The 20477-nt window shown below is 35.8% G+C and overlaps 2 protein-coding genes across 3 annotated transcripts in view; both read left to right on the top strand.

Annotated features, from left to right (window-relative positions):
• Rnf128 (ring finger protein 128) overlaps positions 1-3527 on the top strand; it is a 94815-nt gene extending 91288 nt beyond the window's left edge. For both annotated transcript variants that reach the window (XM_048796944.1, XM_015497938.2), the window contains exon 7: positions 2101-3527. In XM_048796944.1, the coding sequence (XP_048652901.1) occupies positions 2101-2234 (134 nt within the window). In that variant the 3' untranslated portion in view covers positions 2235-3527. The remainder of the gene's footprint in view (positions 1-2100) is intronic.
• A 6312-nt stretch (positions 3528-9839) lies between these two features.
• The window catches only part of Tbc1d8b (TBC1 domain family member 8B), a 67567-nt gene continuing 56929 nt past the window's right edge, over positions 9840-20477 (top strand). The window contains exon 1 of the mRNA XM_048796870.1: positions 9840-10125. Within this exon, the coding sequence (XP_048652827.1) occupies positions 9996-10125 (130 nt within the window). The 5' untranslated portion in view covers positions 9840-9995. The remainder of the gene's footprint in view (positions 10126-20477) is intronic.

Below are 20477 nucleotides of genomic sequence, written 5' to 3'. Positions count from 1 at the left end.
ACAAAAAAAAAAAAAAAGATTTTCCACAATTATTATTTTGAGATAATCTAATTTTAGCATAAATGTAGAAGAAAAAGATGGCTTGTGAAAATTTCAGCTTCCTCTGACAAAAACCTTTGCCCTCTGTAGGCTTATCAGTGCCATACATATCATTTCTGAAGAAGTCATGAGGGATACTACCATGCAAAAGCAAAGCGTATATTTCTTGTAATCTAGTCTTCAGCCATTTTTGAGTATAAGTCATAAGAATCTTAATAATCGATTGATTACTCTAGCTATAATAGAGAACTACAGTCTATTTGTCCAGATGATGTTGTGTTCCTATAATTGTGTGGTAACAGAATTCAGTGAAGATAAAAGAGAGTGAACACGATAATTCCACCTATGCTGAGGTTCAAAAAAATTTCCAAGCTCCTTGTGTGTTCTGTTCTGTTCTTGTGGGGGTGGGGTGGGGAATGGGTTGAACTGCTTTTGCAGAGAATTTGAAAAGCAAATGAAATAATGATCCATGTTCCTCCTATACTCCTTTCCTGAATGAATAATGGTAACAACCATGCAGGTGTCCCAAACAAGAAATTGAGGATACCCTAGATTCTTCCTGCTGTCCATTCCTATTGATTCAGTATCCTTTTTCTTGATTCTTTTCCTGAATTTCCAACCTTAATTCCACAGAGTTTGAGCCATTATCTTTGCCCATCCCTGCTACTCCTCTCCCAATAAATTTGGTTTGTATGCAAGGCCCTACTATCTGTTTCCATAGCAAGACCCTAAGCAACTTAGTGAGACCTTGTTTCAAAATAAAAATTATAAAGGGCTAAGGATGTAGTTCAGTAGTTAAGTACCTCTGGGTTCAATCCCCATTTCCAAACAAACAAATAAAATACTGCTCTTCAAATTTAAGTACTCATCAAGTCACCTGGAGGGCTTGTTAAAAACAAAGAGCCCACCACCAGAATTTCTGACTCAGTGGGCCTGGGATAGTATTTGACAGTGAATTTCTAATAAGTTTCCAAATGATACTGATACTGCTGGTCCGGGGATCACACTTTGGGAATGATGGAGTAAGACTCCTAGTTGTCAACCCTGGCTACACATAGGAATCACTTGGAGATATTTTAAACATTACTGATGCCTAGTTTCTACCTCAGAGCAGTTAAATCAGAATCTATAAAGAATGGGGCCAAAATACAAGTATTTTTTATTTTAATTTTGAAATAATTTTAGATTAGCTGACAGAAAAAAAGTTTGAAACATCATTTGAAGAATACTCATATGCCCAGTTTCCCCACATGTTAACATCTTACATAAGTGTATATAGTCATCCAATCCAGAAAGTTAATGGATGAAATATTATTACCTAAAATACAGACCAACCTTACTCAAATTTCAACAGACCCACAAATGTCCTTTTTCTGTCCCAAGATCCTATATTACATTTAATCTCCTACCTCCGTAATCTCCAGTCTGTAATGGTTCCTTGTTTTTGTCTTTCATGCATTGACACTTTCAAAGACTACCTATCAGTTTTTTTGCAGAATGTCCATCAATTTAGGCTTATCTGCTAAGTTGCTAAGGCCATCCTTGAACTTGAGATCCTCCTGCTTCAGCCTCCCAAATTGCTAGGATTACAGGTGTACATCACCATGCCTGGTGGGTATAGTTCAGTGGTAAATATCTTACCTAATATGTGTGAGCTAATGGGATTGATTTACACTATCACCACCAAAAAAAAAAAAAAAGATTCAATAATTTTTAGTAGTGCCTAATTGCTAACAATATGCAATCAGGTTTAAGAACTGTTGTGTTTAGTGTAGAAAAGAAATAAAAGATGTAACTTTTCCTCTTAAGGAGGCTATAATCTAGATATAAATTAAGCACAGATACACAAATCAAAATAAATAATTATAAGTCAACATAATAATGCTATATACATGCTTTATGTAGAACATAGCATTAATCAATAATCACTAGAGGAGCAGAGAGCGAGTGTAACAACCAAAGTATAATTGAATTAAATAAGAAAGGTTCCTTGGAAAAGAATGTTTAATTTTGTCTTAATAGAAAGGTGAGGTTGTCCTAAAATATCATTTCTTTTCAAAGATGAAAATCTACAGCTGGTAAACCATGAAGCAAGTTCTGTGGCAGTGGATGTAGTTCCTCATGTTGACAACCCAACCTTTGAAGAAGATGAAACTCCCGATCAAGAAACTGCTGTGCGAGAGATTAAATCATAAAATCTGTGTAAATAGAAAATTTGAACATTTAGTAATAACAGGACTGCCAATCAGGACTTAGTTTACTATAAATGAACTGGATAAACCTAATAAAGTAAAAATGATATTGAAAGTGCTGAGATGACTAATATTATACTATAGTTAAATGGCTTAAAATATTTAACCTATTAACTTTTTTCCACAAACTCATTATAATGTTTTTCATAGGCAAGTTTCCTCTCACTAAAATAATGATAGCAACATTTTTAAACATTCAAACCTGTCTTCAAGTAATCATGTTTTTCATTTATAACAATTTTTCTTATAAAAATATATTGCTTTTAAAATGTGGAGTAGCTATAATCACTTTATTTTATGATAGCATCTTAATTAAAATAATACTACTTTAGCTTGGGCTATATGTGTCAGGGTTTTTCCTCCAGGTGCTTATATTGATCTGGAATTTTAATGTAAAAAGCAATGCAAATTTAGGCTAGTACTTCATGAAATATCTATTTAAAATCATTAAGTTGATAGAGCAAAATTAAAGCAAAATATTCATTTTAACTTTTACTTCTTTTTAAAATTAAGCTAAATGTACTTCATGAGAGTATCAAGCATAGTTTATCAGAGAATGTGGATTGAATTGGTTGATTGATTGATTGATATATTGTGACACCAATTGGCACAAGATTATAGAGGTTTCTTACAGAAATATTGCATAACTATTTCTCAAACTTATAGCATTTTCAAAAGCACAGTATGTAAACCACCATACTATTTGAAAATGTTAATGACAGTAAGTCACACAAAAATTGTTGATTGACTTGTGCATGAATTAGTCTACAGAAAATGTCTGTAAAATTAATCTATAGAAAATGTTTTCCAAACAACGTTAACTTTGACAATTGAGTTTACATTGGCCTAATGGGCTAAAATTACATTAAACAAAAATTCTGTCCATGTAGCTATAATTTTTGTGAATTCTTGGTGTTTGAAAAAGAATTGATGGGGGGGGGGAGACTTCCAGGTGCCTTAATACAAAGTTTGAAGCTTCATCCACCAAAGTTAAATAGAGCTATTTAAAAATGCACTTTATTTGTATTCTGTGTGGCTTGTCTTTTCTTTTCGTTTTGTTTCCAGTGCAAATTCCAGCATAATTTAGACAAAAATAGAACAGACATGTATTTTTGTTTGCTGAATGTAGAATGAAAACATTGCATTCTTGTACACTGATTTGAAATGCTGTAAATATATCCCAATTTGTATTGATTCTCTTTAAATATAAAATGTAAATAAAATATTCCAATAAAAGTTTGTGTCTGGTATTTAATTTAGCTATCATATACTAACTTTTCATATATAATATGCCTGCGTTTTAGAAGAATTTGTTGGATGTAAATGGCCCAAAACTAAAACTTATAATGTATATTTACATATTTTATTACATAGAAAGTAAGTGCTGTAATTATAATATCACTGAACTAACAATGAATTTTTAGACATTAGCAAAGTCAATAATGAAGTTAATAGTAATTTGATGTTAAAAAAAGATCTTGATACCAATCCTAATTTATACTACCCATGACAAGAATCTTTTAGTAACTTAAAATTTTTCCTGCAAACTTTTCTTTGTGTGATCATTAGGATGTTGTTAATGAGTTAAGTGTATCTCTTTCTTTTGTCAAACATGTGAAGAATACATAAGTGCTTGGAATACCTCAGAACCATGATTATCAAACCAAATGTACACATCTTACATGAAAATATGCCAGAGAGGCATATGTGTGCCTATATACTTAGAGTTCATTTTATTTCAAGTTTCATAAGGGTTCTTTGGGGGGAGCATTTTTGCCCTTGTTGAAATTTTAACAGCTGTATTGATATGTAATCTACATAACAATGTACTCATTATAAATGTGTTTAGCAAATGCATAGAGTTATACAACTCTTATCACAATCCAGTTTTTTTTTTAATTTTTTTTAAAATATTTATTGTTTAGTTTTCGGCAGACACAACATCTTTGTTTGTATGTGGTGCTGAGGATCGAACCCAGGCCGCACGCATGCTAGGCGAGCGCGCTGCCGCTTGAGCCACATCCCCAGCCCAACAATCCAGTTTTTAAAGATTCCATTGTCCCAAGTTCCAAAATGCCTATTTGCAGTCAATACCTGCTCCCAGGCTGGAGCCCCACACAATCAATCACCAATTCTGTGACTCGTGAGAGACTTCTGTTCTCAATAGATTTGCCTATTCTGGACATTTCATATAAATAGAATCATACAATATGTGGCCTTTTGTGACTGGCATCCCATTGGCATAATGGTTTTGAGGTTCCTCCATGTTGTAGCATATATCAGTAATATGTTTGTTTTCATTGCTGAATAATCTTCCATTACATGGATTTACCACATTTGGTTATCCACTCATCAGTTAATGAAATGAACCGTTAGATTATTCCAACTTTCTGATCATTATACATATTGCTACTATGCACATCCACATACAAGTCTTTGTGTGTATATGTGTTTTGGATTCTCTTGGGTATATAGCAAGTAGAAGAAATCCATGCCACCTTGAATTTTCTTACTACCTCTCTTTTATCATTTGATATACTTTAGCTTGACCATCAGACTTTTTATTATATACTGTCACATAATAATCCAAGTATTAGCTGATTCTTTTACCTGTGGCATTAGATAATATTTTTCTGTATAGGGAATTGCCAATTTAAGAAAGATGGGGTTTTTTATTTGTTCGTTTTAAATATACATGACAGTAGAGTAAATTTTGACATATTATGCATACATGGAGTATTAATTTTTCTAATTAGGATACAATTCTTGCGGTTGGACATGATAAGGAAAAAAAAGAAAGGGTTTTTTTGATTAGCTGTATGTTTAATGGAACTCACTCAGGTTTTGTTATCTTAAAAACACACATGGTTTCCAGGTCATACAGTAAAAGTATCTTTATAGAGACAACTGGAATGCTTTGAGCATTCCTTATTCCCCCTACATCTAGTTTTTATTCATTTATGAAATATTTTAAAGAACTTAAAGGATCTTAAAGAACTTAAAAAGATATAATTTTTTTTTTAGTTTTTTACCCTGCCTATTGCTTCTATGTGAAGTAACTTTTTAGTATTTTAAACACATTAAACAATATAAATTTTTTTGTGGTACTAGGGATTAAACCCAGGACCTCTCATATTCTAGGCAAAGAACCCTACCATTAAGCTACATCTCCAACCCTTTTATTTTTAATTTTTATTTTGATATTGTCTCACTAAGCTGCCCAGGCTAGCCTCAAACTTGGAACCCTCCTGCTTCAGCCTGCCAGACAGCTGGGATTACAGTTGTGCTCTGCAATGCCCAGCTAAAATTTATATTAATATACAGCATGAGAGTAAAAAATTCATTATTATGGTGGGCACTTTGACCTCCAGAGATATTCATTAGCCCCTAATATCACAGTTAATTTGGTTAAAAGGTCAAGAAACACTTACTAGTTCTCAACTTTTTTCTATGTAAACCAATCTCATGAATGTGAGACACCCATAGGTACACCTATGAATTTTAATAGCTAGAGAATATTATAAACAGGATTTGGTATGGATGTTTAGTGTCAATTTCCCTTTCTAGCTGTTTCCAACTGATATCCCAGGTCATAACCAATGCCTTGTAGAACTTTCATGAACATTTCCTGATACAACTTTTTTAAAAAAGCAATTCAGTCATCTAAAATTTCTTAACAGCTTATTTTTTACAATGCCTATGTGGGTCTTATTGGAAACATGATTATTACCCACAATTTGTTGGAGCTTGATTTTCTAATTTGCTTTAACTCAGTGCATCTAAAACTTTAGTGTTCCTACAAATTACCTAGGGACCTTATTAAAATGTACATTTTGATTCAGCAGGTCTTGCACAGGGTTTGTGATTCTGGATTTTGCATTAGCTACTTGGTGATCAGATGTTGCTGCTTCAAGATTCTTAGCGAAGCTTTGAATGGCTATTCACTAGCAGTACTTAAACACTGAAGTTTACTGCTTCTAAATCTGCTGCAGACTATAAAAAAAATCATAAACTAAGCTAGCGAACTTCATTTTAAATAGGAAGCCAATAAACCACCGAATGACAAACTCAGCCTAATATGGGTTTGGAATTGCTATTTGGGGTTTCCTTACACCTTTCCTCATAGGTGATTGAGCTGGATGCAGTGGCACATGTCTGTAATCCCAGCAGTTTGAGAAGCTGGGGGAAGAGAATTTCAAGTTCAAAGCCAGCCTCAACAAATTAATGAGGCCCTAAGCAACCTAGCAAGACCCTGTCTCAAAATAAAAAATAAATAAATAAAAAGGGATGGGGATGTGGCTCAGTGGTAAAGCTCCTCTGGGTTCAATCCCCAGTTCCAAAATAAATAAAAGACAGAATCAACTGAAAGACTGACCTCTGGATAAATGAGGTGTTATTCATCTCCACATGGGCACTGGGCCCATAAACATTTGGCTTAGATAAATCAAAAAACAAGAATGGAAGCAGATGGACAAGTTGGGAAGCCATTATAATAATATAGCAAGGAAGTGCTGTCAGGCTAACCTAAAGCCATAGTAGGAAGATGGGATGGATTTTTTAAAAGAAAGTGGGGATTGGAAGAGAGAGGTTGGTGGAGGTAGGGGAAAAGGAGGTGATGAGAGAAAGTCTAAGATTATTCCAAGATACTTGGCTTCAGCAATTTGGTACACAGTAGTGCCCTTAAATAAGAGAACCTAGTAGGGAAAACATCAGTCAGGTGGGATTTCGGAGAAATGAGTTTGGCTTTGGACATGTTATGTTTGGGGTTTCTGTGGACCATATACAGGGACAGGATAGTGTTTTGGTTTGTAGTCAAATATATCTAGGTTCAGATTCCAGCTCTGCCATGTGTTTAACTGTATGCTGTTAATCCAGTAAATTCCAAGGTTTTTTGTTTTGTTTTGTTTTGTTTTGTTTTGTTTGTACCAGGAATTGAACTCAGGGGCACTCAACCACTGAGCCTTGTCCCAGCCCTACTTTGTATTTTATTTAGAGACAAGTTCTCACTGAGTTGCTTAGCGCCTCACCCTTGCTGAAGCTGGCTTTGAACTCGTGATCCTCCTGTCTCAGCCTCCTGAGTCTCTGGAACTACAGGCATGCACCACTGAGCCTGACTAAATTTGAAGTTTTCAAGTCTGTGACTATTTCAATGAAATTGACATGGGTGCATTAAAATAGGTGAACACCAGTAATCCCAGCGGCTCAACTTCAAAGCCAGCCTCAAAAATTTAGGTAGGCCCTAAGCAATTTAGCAAGACCATGTCTCAAAATCAAAAATAAAAAAGGCTGGGGATATGGCTCAGTGGTTAACTGCCCCTGAGTTCAATCCCCAGTACCAAAAAAAAGGTTGGAAATCATAACCTAGAGCTTATATTATTATACTGATTAATATTAATATTACATAATTATATATAAATTATAATTATAATAATTATTGCATTATATTGTTATTGTATTGCATAATCATATTGTTATAATTATATGATTATATATTATGTAATTATGTATATATATATATATATATATTTAAAGTTTTGTACATGTTTCACATCTGAGACAATAAAACAAAATTGGCTTGGAAAGTATATTTTCTGAACCTTCATCTATAAAGTAAACATAAAGAAGTGTATTATTAATGAAAAAATAAATGATATAATATATATTAAGTATCAGTACAATACCACCAATAATATTCAAGGATGTTTGCAATAAGGTCCTTCTTCTTAACAATTTACATTAACATGCACTATTGAACAATAAGGAGTGATATTTTATTTTTAAAAATACTTTTGGAAAAAATATTTATATTTATGAAGGCATAAAATAATCTGGCTAAAGCTTTACATTAAAAAGTAACTCAATTTGAAAAATGTTGTCTTTGCATGGTGGGTGAGATGTTTATTTACTAAAGCAGGAGCTCTCTGAAAGCTCTGCTCTGAACTGAAAGTAGGCCTGATCCCAAAACAGGGAGTCTGTGGGTATATCTGGAGTAAAAAGTAAAAAAAATAAATAAATAAATAAAACAGACATTCATTTCTGCTCACTTTAACTTTTAAGGATATTAGAAAAGAATGTGGTTTGATGAGGAAGGAAATTAAAAAGGGAAGGAAAAGTAAAAGGGAAATAAGAAACTTCATATCTCTGCATTTGCTGTGTTTGCTGATTTTTTACCAGAAAGATGAGAAGAAATGATTTTCCTTATTAACATCCAAATTGGGATGGCTTTTCCCAAGGATACTTTGCAGTCTGGGCTCTGGGAAGATTGCCTCTTCCCATATTCTCCAGAGAGCTGCCTTAAGACTTAACTGCCTTTTTGTGGAAGAGAATCCCGGATTGCACTTTTTTTCTTACCCACAAGAAAAATTACTGCTTGCAGCATGCTCCCACATCTTGGGAAGGCTAAGCCAGAGACGATGCTCCTTCAGGGCAGAGTTCCTGGGCTCCAGGACTTGGCATCTGTGTATGCCGCACCCCACAGTTTTCTAAACCATATGGCCTTGAGGATTCATTCCCAAAACACCTTGCCAAGAACCCTGGTTTGTACATTGTCTCCCAACTCCTTCCTTCCTGTAAACTTGATTCCCCTTTTAATGCACTCTTTAACTCTGGGGGAACTAACTTATCATAATAAAAACAACCTTCACAAATTCCTCATAGGTATGTCATGCAGATTACTGGCCTCTTTCACCTTAGTGTTGAAGCTATGTGTTGCCAGAATATAATAAAGAGATGAAGGCTGGCCTAAAAAGGTTTTTTTCCCCCTTAAAAGAGTATAAGAAAGAAAACAACCAACAACAAACCTGTTTATAAACTGCTTGGATCTTGAAAAGGAAAAATGGTCTAGAGAGTTTCTTTGGCTTATTACAGTAATTCAATAAACAGGGTCGGCAGCGAGGGAAGGGAGAGATGCGTGGCAAAAGGAAAATGTGTGGCTTATGGAGATTTTATATTCTTTTAATATGAGCAGTTAGAGCTAGCTCAAGCGGGACAAAATTTTGAACTTCGACGAGGAATCATAGCACTGTGTGACCTTGGATAAGTCACCTCACTTGTTAGTGCTTTCATTTATTGATGTGGAAAGTGGCGAAGAAGACGTGATGTCCCGAGATCATGAGATCGCCTAAGTACACAATACCAAGCAAGGAGCACTACTTAACTTGTCAGTTGCTGCTACTGCTGCTTCCCAGAATGAGCCGTTACTACAAAATTCCGGAAAGTTTGTTTTTTACAAATTAAAACCCTCGCTGTAAAAGGATGAGGTGCCCAACATCTTTATACCTAAGGTTAACTTATTAGAACCAAAAACGCTTTAAACTTTACACAGCCAAAACACGCTTAACAAGTGGCGGGACCCACTTTGAAAGCATCCCCCACCCGTTCTCAACCAATGCATTTTGGGAATTGTAGTTCCATGCTGAGGTCTCGTGAATACAGACAAACGGGCAGGAAACTACAACTCCCAATAGGCGAGGAAGCGGGACTATTTCCCAGTTGGGCGGTAGCGCTGTGGGAGGGAATTGGCAATCTTGCTGCCTACGTGGGAGAGAAGGGAGGGTTGGGGGAAGTGTAGAAACCTGAACCTGAGCCGCTGCCGCCAGAGGAAGATTTGGTGGGCGGAGAAGTAAAAGGGGGAAAAGCGGGTTGTGGGTGAGGTGAAGAGGGCATATAGGTCGCTGCTCCCGGTGGGGCACAAAGTTCACCGCGATGTGGCTAAAGCCTGAGGAAGTGCTCCTGAAAAATGCGCTGAAGCTGTGGCTGATGGAAAGGTCCAACGACTACTTCGTGCTGCAACGGCGTCGAGGCTACGGGGAAGAAGGTGGAGGAGGTCTCACAGGTAAGCTGTGGCTGGCCCTATTTGCCTCAGGACTCTGTTCACTATTAGTTAAAAGGTGGTGAGGAAAACAGTTACTCGTCGCTTTCCAGATGCCCGATCCTAAACCCTGGGCGGAGGGACAGGGGTTCAGCTCCCGCCGCCACTACCACCACCTTACCGCCACCACCACAGAGCCCTGGACGAGCAGTTGCTTTTTGGGTGGGACAAGGGAGTGGGGAACGCTTCTTTCAGAGGCGGAGAGAGAATCAGGCACCTGCCCTGTCGCTTCCTATGGGGGAGGGGGCTGATGGCTAGTGTTTAAGCTAGAACAGTCACATTTAGCCTGGTATTAGGGGCCAGTTCTCAGTTGTGGACTTAACTTTTCCCCCAAAATATATACCGATAATCACCACCTGGGGAGTTTTAAGTGTGTGTGTGTGGGAGGGGGTGGTATGGGAGCACGGGAATGGCGAGGAGAAAGAAGCGCCCCCATCGCATCCTGAGAGGTAGGCATCAAATCGGGGATTGAATTGGGGAGAGGGATGTGGAAGAGGTCGAGGCATCGGGCTCAGAATTACTGACCTCTCCCAAATTTAGCGTCCTTTACTTGTCTCCAAGTTTTCAGTCCTTGGAGCTCCTCCCAGACTGTTACAACGTCGTAATACATTTCTCTTGAGTGTTTGAAGCTGGCTCTTCTCTCAAAGCCATGATTCTAAACCAAATCCATTAGAAAAATGGAAATTCAACGCTTTCTGCTTAACTCACACTGCCGTCCCCTCAATTTTTAGATTTAAAAATTAAGAACTGCTCCTTGGTCAAGTGTCTGAAGTCTCCAGAGAATGTTATTTTGAGGTCACTAGTCTTGGGCAGGGGCATTCAAACTTTTGGACGTTGGGGAGAGGAGAACTCTTTTTCATGATCATTTCTGGTCGGTATTGTGACCTTGCAGTTGGTAGACCTGGCTTAACTTAGGCAGCATGATGTACAGGAAAGAGAGAGGAATCTGAAAACCTGCATTTTAGTCCCATCCTCATCTCTTACTTGTTGGATGATATTTGTTAAATTCTTTCATTTACTCAGCCTCACAGGATCACTCTATGCTACAGTGAATGTTCAGATATGTTAAGATTCTGTTCCCCACCTTTAAAGTGCTCATTATCTGGATAAAGGGAGAGGATGGAGTAGGAGAGGAGGAAGATCAGGCAAATTATAATTAGAATGAAATGATTGAAAAATTGAGTGAAAATTAATGGGGGATGTGACATTGATTTTCTTCTTTTGTAAAACAGTGCCTACTTCAGTTGAGAGGATAAAATGAAAGATAAAAGGTACCAAATCAATGTATGTTGTTAAAATGGTAATAAATGTGTGCTATTATTTCCCATTTTTTAAAGCCACCTCCAAAGAGAATTCTGAGTTTCTACAGGTCATATATAGATATAGATAGAAAATCTTGCAACACCTATTTATTTTATCCAGCTTTTAAAAAAGTTCTTTTGAAAATATGGCAACAAAAATTGCCACTATAAACTTGGTAGTTTGTCATTTTCTGGTTTTTAGAAATTATGGGTGTTATTTTGCAGAAGAGTTGCCATTTAGTAGATAACAGGTATTTTCTAGATTAAAATTTGAGAATAAGTTTTAATTTGAAAACCAATTACTCAGTCATATAAATTAACCATTTGGGGCCATTGATACTAGGTCAGGATATATTTGAAACAGATCTTACATCCCTCTGTTAACAGCCTCAGAGGTAGTTAGTTGTCTACTATATTTTTTAAATGTTTTCTAATTGTAGATGGACACAATACCTTTATTTGTTTCTATGTGGTGCTGAGGATCAAACCCAGTGCCTTAGGGGTGCTAGGCAAGTGCTCTGCCAGTGAGCAACAACCACAGCCCCATCTACTATATTTTGATTTCTCATAATTTTACTTGACCAGAATTTTTGCTGATCTTCTGTCTATATTTACCAAGTAAGTGTATTTCACTTCATACAACTGTGTTTCTGAAAAATAATAGGTCAACCAAATGCTGAAGAATCAAGTCACAATAATATAGTGTTAGGTGGTATTTTTCTTGTTAAGTTTCCTTTATAAAATTACTACTTATTTTCTGTGTTTGAGTTTTCATTTTTCATGTCTTCTTAAACCATGGACCATTTGTATCAGTTTCTTCTCTCCATCCCACCCACCTCTTTAATCATTCCCTTCTCTCTAGTATAAGAGGAAATTTATTTGTCTGAAGAAATAAACCAAGATTTCTGTCACATGGTACATGTTGTGACTAGTGATAAGCCTATTGACTTGGTGGTCAGTTTGTATCTCTGCATGATTATTTTACCCATAGTATTGACAGGATGCCTTAATTATTGCATGAGAGCTGCCATTATAAGACCATGTAAATTAAACAAAATGGACCAGAAAGGAGCAAAGAGCTATTTCTAAATTTGGTTCTTTTTGGATCAGAGCAAAAGAATATGCTTATTTTCTTGGATACTCAATTATAGTATTCTTACTTAAAATTGCACTTTACTATGTAAGTCCATATTAGAATTAGCCTCCTACAAGTTTGTGTGCCAGCATAAGCTTGCATTTGACCATGTTGTTTGCTAAAACCTAGTGATATGTTCTATCCATTTATAAAGTTAGCTGATACATTTTGTTTAATGAAGAAAAGATAATTACCATCCAGAAGTGTTAATGATTGTATTTTAAGATTTCATTTCTTTGCCATATAGTAATTGGCAATTGCTACCAGCCATGTAATGACTTTAGGTAATGGACTTAGTGAAGTTAGTTGACTCAGTTTTTTCCCCTAATAATGAAGTAGGAGCAACAGAGAACCCTAAGATGGTTATAGTAGGAGACTAGTTTGGAAGTTAGAATTTCGAGGTCCTGGGCTGGGGCTGTAGCTCAGTGGTAGAGTGCTTGCCTCACACGTGTGAGGCACAGAGTTCGATCCTCAGCACTACATAGGAAGGAAGGAAGGAAGGAATCGTGTCCATCTACAACTAAAAATATTTTTTAAAAAAGAATTTTGAGGTCCCTTTTCTAAATTTGTAAACACTTGTAGTGGGTATGTGGTAGATAGCTGATCATTTGCCTAACTTTATCTATCTTAATTATCCTGGCTCACAGTGCAATGGAATTTTTGTGGAAACATTTATTATATATAAGGTTGTTATGCAGAAAAAGTAGTTTTCCTTCATTTAAAGAAGTAAATTACTCTTCTGGATTTTATAGTTACCTTACTGTTATCCCTTGCTTCTCCTGATTGATAAGGGTAATGACTCTTCTATGCCATTTTAATTTAGCACCTGGTTTTGTATAATTCAAATAAGGTATGCATATTTTTATTAAGCATAAATCAACAGTTTGCTCCTCTTGGCAGATGGGAACCATAACATGGGCTACATTTTATTAAGTACTCTAGTGTATGGGACTTAAGGAATATTTGCCAGTGAGGAAGCCTTAATTTGGGTAAAACTGCCCAAGGTGAGAAACTTTTTCTCTTGAAATTGTTCATACCTGAATAGTAAGCAGGTTCTTGGGTGTTGGATCAATAATCCCACTCAGTAAGCTTTTTTTTTTTTGGTACCATGGGTTGAACCCGGGGCCACTTCACCACTGAGAAACATCCCCAGCCCTTTTTTGTATTTTATTTAGAGACAGGGTCTCACTGAGTTGTTTAGTGCCTCACTAAAATGCTAAGGCTGGCTTTGAACTCCCAATCCTCCTGTCTCAGCCTCCCAAACCAGGATTACAGGCATGCACCACCATGCCCAGCAGTAAACCTTGTTTTTTTGTGGTATAGAACAAAACTACAAAATAAAATTTATTAAAATGGAAGATTTTAAGATATTGTTTCCTTATTTCTCTTTCATTTTAGTGTACTATACTTTGAAATTAAATCATCTGTAGAAACTAGAACATGATGACATTTGAAATTAGCTTTCTATTTTAAAGTGTTTGAAATAAGCTTTCCCTTTTATGGTATTTAGGCTTCACAAATCAACTGTGTAAACTATTTGTTATAAACATATACATAGTAAACAATAAGTAGCCTTTTATAAAACTCCTCCTGATCATCCCTTGAAAATATAAATATTTTCTTCTGTTTTCCCCACCCCCCAACTGGAGTCTGGCTCTGAAAATGTTGGCATTAAGTATGTATTAGCAAAATATCCCTGTATTCCATGTTCACAAAGGAACCCTCTTATAAAATATCTGTTGCCCAAATGGTGGGCATGGCATTTTATATTAGGTAAGGAAAGATCTACTGCCCAACACACACACACACACACACACACACACAAATAAATTAATAAATTATCATTTTGACTTGTTTGAAAGAAAATCCCACAGGGCAACCCCTAGGGAAGGCAAATCACTTTGTATGTTCCTCTACCTCCCAAGAACATCAAATTTTAAAATTGTCTTTAAGGGTATAAAAAAAGGGAATCTCCTGAAAGCAGAAGGGAGAATAGTAGAGTAGAAGCAGGGGATCAAGGGGGAGGGAGGAGGGGAGGAAAAGGGGAAGAACTGGGAACAAAGTTTCCAAATTATGCTATGTGCATGTGTGACTATATCCCAGTGCATTCCAAATTTATATATAACTGTAAGGTACCAATTAAAAATAAATAAATAAATTGAAGGAAGATCAATAAAGCAGAGTACAGGGATCAGGGGATAGTAATGGGAATTAAAATGGAGAAAACTATGTTCTATGCATTTATGAATATGTTAAAATGAACCCCTCTATTATGTATAACTACAGTGCACTAAAAATAAATTTAAAAAATAAAAATACCTTGAATTATCTCTTTCAATCAGAATGGGCAGCCTTATAGGAAACTTTGAGAAATGAAGAATGGTTGGTATCACTACTTTTTAGTCTTTTTTAAAGTCAGAATGAAATCTACTTGATTAGTTTTCTGATTACATTATAAATCTCTTACTCCCCCACAAACCTTTTGCACACAGTCTACATAGTTATGACTTTAACTCTTGAGGTTTGAGGATTCATGGCCCTAAGCTGAACTGGAGTAGTAGTTTCAATCTATGCATAAGGATGGAATGGACCCCATGGCAAAAAGGGGAGCTGGGTGCAGTGGCACACACCTGTAATCTACTCTACTATTCTCCCTCAGCTCAGGAGGCTGAGGTAGGAGGATCATGAGATCAAAGCCAGCCTCGGCAAAAGTGAGGCACTAAGAAACTCATTGAGATCCTATCTCTAAATAAAATCCAAAATAGGACTGGGGATGTGGCTCTGTGATCAAGTGCTCCTGAGTTCAATCTCTGGTACTCCCCAAAGAAAAACAGGGGAGAGGAAAGTTTGAGAGACTGTATCAATGGGTACCTAAAAAGGCATGGGGCTTTATAAGTAGGCAGTCAATAACCCTTCCACTACCACCAAGGAAGTATGACTGTATTGATCATCCTTCATTTCTTCAAACCTCCTACAGGCCTTTTTCATTCAAGTAGATCTTTAAAAATAAGTTTTTTCCTTATTACTGGGATCAAGGCCATCCCAGAGAGGGAAAGGAGCACAGTATGATTTGCCCTCCTTTGATGTTGGCTTTGGAATTTTCTTTTTTAACAATTCAACTGTAAGCTAATATCCATAAATGCACAAATGGACTACCAAATCCAATGACTTCACTTACCCCATAAGCTCTGCTTCTTTTATCTTCCTTGATTCATTAGTATTTTTAAAATATTAAAGATTCTTTAATATTTTTATGATCTCTTTTCAGCCATGTCTATAGTTTAGATATGAAGTCTCAAAGACTCATATGTTGTAGGCTTGGTCCCTAGTGCAGAAATATTCAGAGGTGGGGCTTTTAGGAAATGAAAGGTTCATGAGGGTTCTAACCTCATCAGTAGATTAATCCACTTGATGGATTAATAATTTGAATGGACTGTTGTGATGGAAACTGTAGGACAAGAGACATAGATGGAGGAATTAGGTCATTTGGGCTGTGCCCTGGAAGAGTAATTTCTTGTGATTTACACCCTAGTGCTTCCTGGCTGCCATTGGGCAGAACAGCTTTTCTCTATCACATCCTTCTACTATTATGTTTCTTCCTTGGAGCCAGCCAATCATGGACTGAAACCTTTCATTTCCTAAAAGCCCCACCTCTGAACATTGCTGTACTGGGGACCAAGCCTACAACACATGAGTATTTGAGACTTCATATCTAAACCATAGACACGACTGAAAAGAGATCATAAAAATATTAAAGAATCTTTAATATTTTAAAAATATTAATGAATCAAAGAAAATAAAAGAAGCAGGCTTATGGGGTAAGTGAAGTCATTGAATTTGGTAGTATATTTGTGCATTTATGGATATTAGCTTCCAGTTGAATTGTTAAAAAGAAAACTCCAAAGGTAACATCAAAAGAGGGCAAATCATACTGTGCTCCTCTCCCTCTCTGGGATGGCCTTGATTCCAGTAATAAGAAAAAAATATCTTTAAGATCTATTTGAATGAAAAAGGACAGGCTTGCAGGAGGTTTTGAGAAATGAAGGATGATCAATACAGTCATACTTCCTTGGTGGTAGTGGAAGGGTTATTGACTGCCTACTTATACACCCCCTTTGAAACTGAGTTAAAAATAAAACTGTCTTCCTTTACATTGTTTACATCAGGATTTTGGTCATAGTGATGAAACGCTAACACAGCTGTGATTGTTTTGTGAAAGTTTAGTTTCTTCACCTGCAAAATGAGGATAACATTGTCTTCTCTACCTCCAGACCATTGTTATATTGGCCCAGTGAGTTTTGACACCTATAAGCACCTATTTGACATTCATTTATATATTGATAAAATTATAAGATTTTTAGTGCCATTTTATGGCTGGAAGGAGGATGTGTGTGTGTGTGTGTGTGTGTGTGGGTGGGTGTGGGTGTGTGTGTTTACACATGGCATTGTCTCTAGTAATTTTTCTCATGTTGTATATAGAAATTAATTTGGAGTTACATTGAGTAGGTCCAAGATGTAAGGATATCACTGCAAACACAAAATTGTGATAGTTAATCATTGAAGAATTTTGGTACTGTACTATTTATGCATGTGCATATATATTTTACAAATCAAGATAATGTACAAGAATTAGAATATTAAGACAGCATTTCCTTTTGATCATATTGTTCAAACCTAGAAGTACTCAAACAGTACTTCTACAAATGTAAGCATTACTTGTTTTGCTGAATGGTAATAAAGAATACACATAACTTTGGTTACCCTATTAGTATTTTTCAAAACAGTACTTGAAGAAGAAATACCCGTCCAAGTGATGAAAGCCTCATACTACTTTGTGGATAGTTGTGGAAGAACTATGGTTATAAAGTAAGCTGAAAATAAGAGTAAAAGGCACATTGCTATAAGCTATCACAGATTTTATATTGCCTTTATCTTAGAAAGTTTGCCTAATTTTCTTCCTTTTGCCACTGCTATATAAGTAAAAGAAGTAATGCAATATGTTCATTTAACAGGTACTTACTAAATGCCTTCTAAAAGTCAAGGACCGTTTTAGGTACTGGAGACAAAGCAATGAAGAAAACAAAATCCCTTCTCCAATGGGTGTATCATTCTTGTTGAGGGAGGCATATGTTTGTGATATGACATATGATATGACTGGTGGAGTTAAGCAAAATGAAGAAGAGAATAAGTTATCCTTATAGAGATGGGATGGAGTGGTGTTTTATATAAATTGATCTGGGAAGGCATCCTAAGGTAACCTATGAGTGGATACCAGAGACACTATAGTATATGAACCAAACACATATTTGGGAACAGAGTAAATACAGGTAATTCTAGGAATTTTGCTGTGAAGGGATGCAGAGCAATAGAGTGGTAGCTGGCCATTTTTTTCTGGGTATGAGTAAAACATCTATTTTTTCAGAGTTTATTATAGGACAGACAGTTGATAAGCAAGTACATAAATATATTATTATTAGAGTAGTCAATAATAATATGAGCCTGTGGGTTGTTTTCTCTTGGTGGTGTGGATTATGCATGAATAAGGAAATGTTAGAAACCTCCAAAGCAGTTTTCCAAAGCCAACTCAAGTATAATGAATGCTAAGGTCCTGTTAAAAGATACAAAAATTTTTCTAAAAACTGTAATTAATGGGGCTGGGGTTGTGGCTCAGTGGTAGAGTACTTGCCTAGCATATGTGTGGCACTGGGTTGAATTCTCAGTACCACATATAAACAAATGAATAAAATAAAGATCTATCAACAACTTTAAAAAAAACTGTGATTAATAACAAAAGGTGGGCCTGGGGATTTAGCTCAGTAGTAGAATGCTTGCTTAGCATGTGAGAGGCTCTGAGTTCATTCCCCAGCACTGAAATAAAGGTATACAGGTGGCAGAATTCCAGCATGGCATCTGTGGAACCTCTTGCCAAAAACTAGTTTGGATTTTTTAAATTAAATCATCCATCTATTAGTGCTAACAATATCTGGGAAGTGATTTAGTAGAGAGAATGGGGGAGGACATTCTAAGTGGGAGGAATAACATGATAGTACAAAAGCAAAAGACAACAGTTGTTGGGAGCACAGCAAGTATTCCAGATTGGTTTATTTGAGGTTGAAAATACAGACTCAAGATATAATGCACATGACAACTAGAAAAGGGCTGTTGAAGAGTCACATCCATATTTATACCACAGAAAGACCTGAATTAAAGGGACCTAATATATAAACCTTTTTTTTTTCTTGGTTTTCTCGGCTCTTTCAACCCAAATCTACATTATTGTTTTTTCTCCCTTTCCTCTAGTGCAAAGAAGTGAAGTTTAAACACAAGAGATAATCACACTTTTTGTGTGTGTGTGGTGCTGAGGCTTGAACCCAGGGCCTCACACATGTGAGGCAAGCTCTCTAACACTAATTATTGAGCTACATCCCACACTCAATAATCACTTCTTCTGGTTTTTATTATTATCTTAGTTGTCCTCTTGTTTTAAACTAATCAAAATTATGGTCTGATTTAGTTCTTCTAAATCATGTTGCAAAGCAGTACACTGTAAGTTTATTCATTTGCTGCCATGCATTTTGCTTTGCACTTAGGAATTCAGGTGTTGTGTTTTCTTTAATTTTCTGAGGGTTACTATTTTTGTACATTGGTGCATAAGTCTTGAAGTGTAAGACCTTGCTGTAAGTAAAGACAGTAACAATTTTCCTACATTTTAATATTAAGAAGTTATGTAGCTAGGATTGATGGACCATTCATTTCTTCTTTATTTTTCCTACAAATCATTGTAGTTTTCAGTTTTCTTCAGTTGCCTCTTAGTAACTAAAGGTCACTAGTTGCTTCCCTAAAAAAAATTCTAAATCCTTTAATGAACAAATATTATTTCAGTTAAGGAAGTGTGTGTGTGTGTGTGTGTTTACTCCAGTTTTCAAGGAGATTGAAAACAGGATAAAAAAATTATTTTTATTAACTGTTTTCCAAAGCTCTTAGTATAAAGTTGTCAGCTTCCAAAATGTCAACTGTGGCTATTGGATTATTTTAAAATAAACATTCACAGTCCTGTTTTAAAGACTTAGATCTGGTATCAAAAGTAATAGAATCAGAAAAACTCACAACCTCTGTTGAGTGCACTACTTTCTCTTATTTGATTATATTTCTTACTAAGTATATTGGCAGATGACTAATTAGTGTGTTCATTAATATTTAATGAAGTTGAGATTATAAAAAATTCAGTAAAGGAGTACTGGTTTGACTTTGTAAGCATGAAAACTTACGACGAGATAAATTTTATCTGCTGTAAGGTTCTAGCAGTTATTACTATGGCCAAAATTTGTAATTGAACATTTTACTTAGAATGAAATAAATCTTGTTTGTACTTAGGAAGTTCATTTACATGACTCCTTTGCATCTACAGCAGTATTGTTTTACACTATGCCCTCAATCTAGTTTACAAACAGAAAGAGCCACTTGTCAAACTAAATTACACTTTAGTTTGTGTACTAAAGTAGCACATTGACAGTGAACACAGCATCTTCAAGCTGTGACTGTTTTTTTCTTCTACTTTTGTTTTTATTTGATTTTTACTGATTTTTTTCAAGCTATGTTTTTTAAATGGTGTCTGCTTCAATACTAAGCTCTTGGTCCTTCTTGTTCATCATTATCATTGGTCTCCAGCACAAAAGAAATGTTTACAAATTTGCAAATGTCCCAGAGTAAAGTGGACAATTAATGCCATAGAATTGTATTCTGCCATAGAATAGTAACACTGGCTGCATGGTAGATTCATCTGAGGACCTTTTAAACCAAAATAAAGTATTTATGGATGAAATGATATTATGTCTGAGGTTTTATTTAAAATACTCCAGAAGGGATAAATGAAAGTGTTG

Source organism: Marmota marmota, unplaced genomic scaffold (assembly GCF_001458135.2).
Source record: "Marmota marmota marmota unplaced genomic scaffold, marMar, whole genome shotgun sequence".
Classification (NCBI taxonomy): domain Eukaryota; kingdom Metazoa; phylum Chordata; class Mammalia; order Rodentia; family Sciuridae; genus Marmota; species Marmota marmota.
Note: the sequence above shows the minus strand (reverse complement) of the source record. Positions and strands in the feature narration are given on the sequence as shown.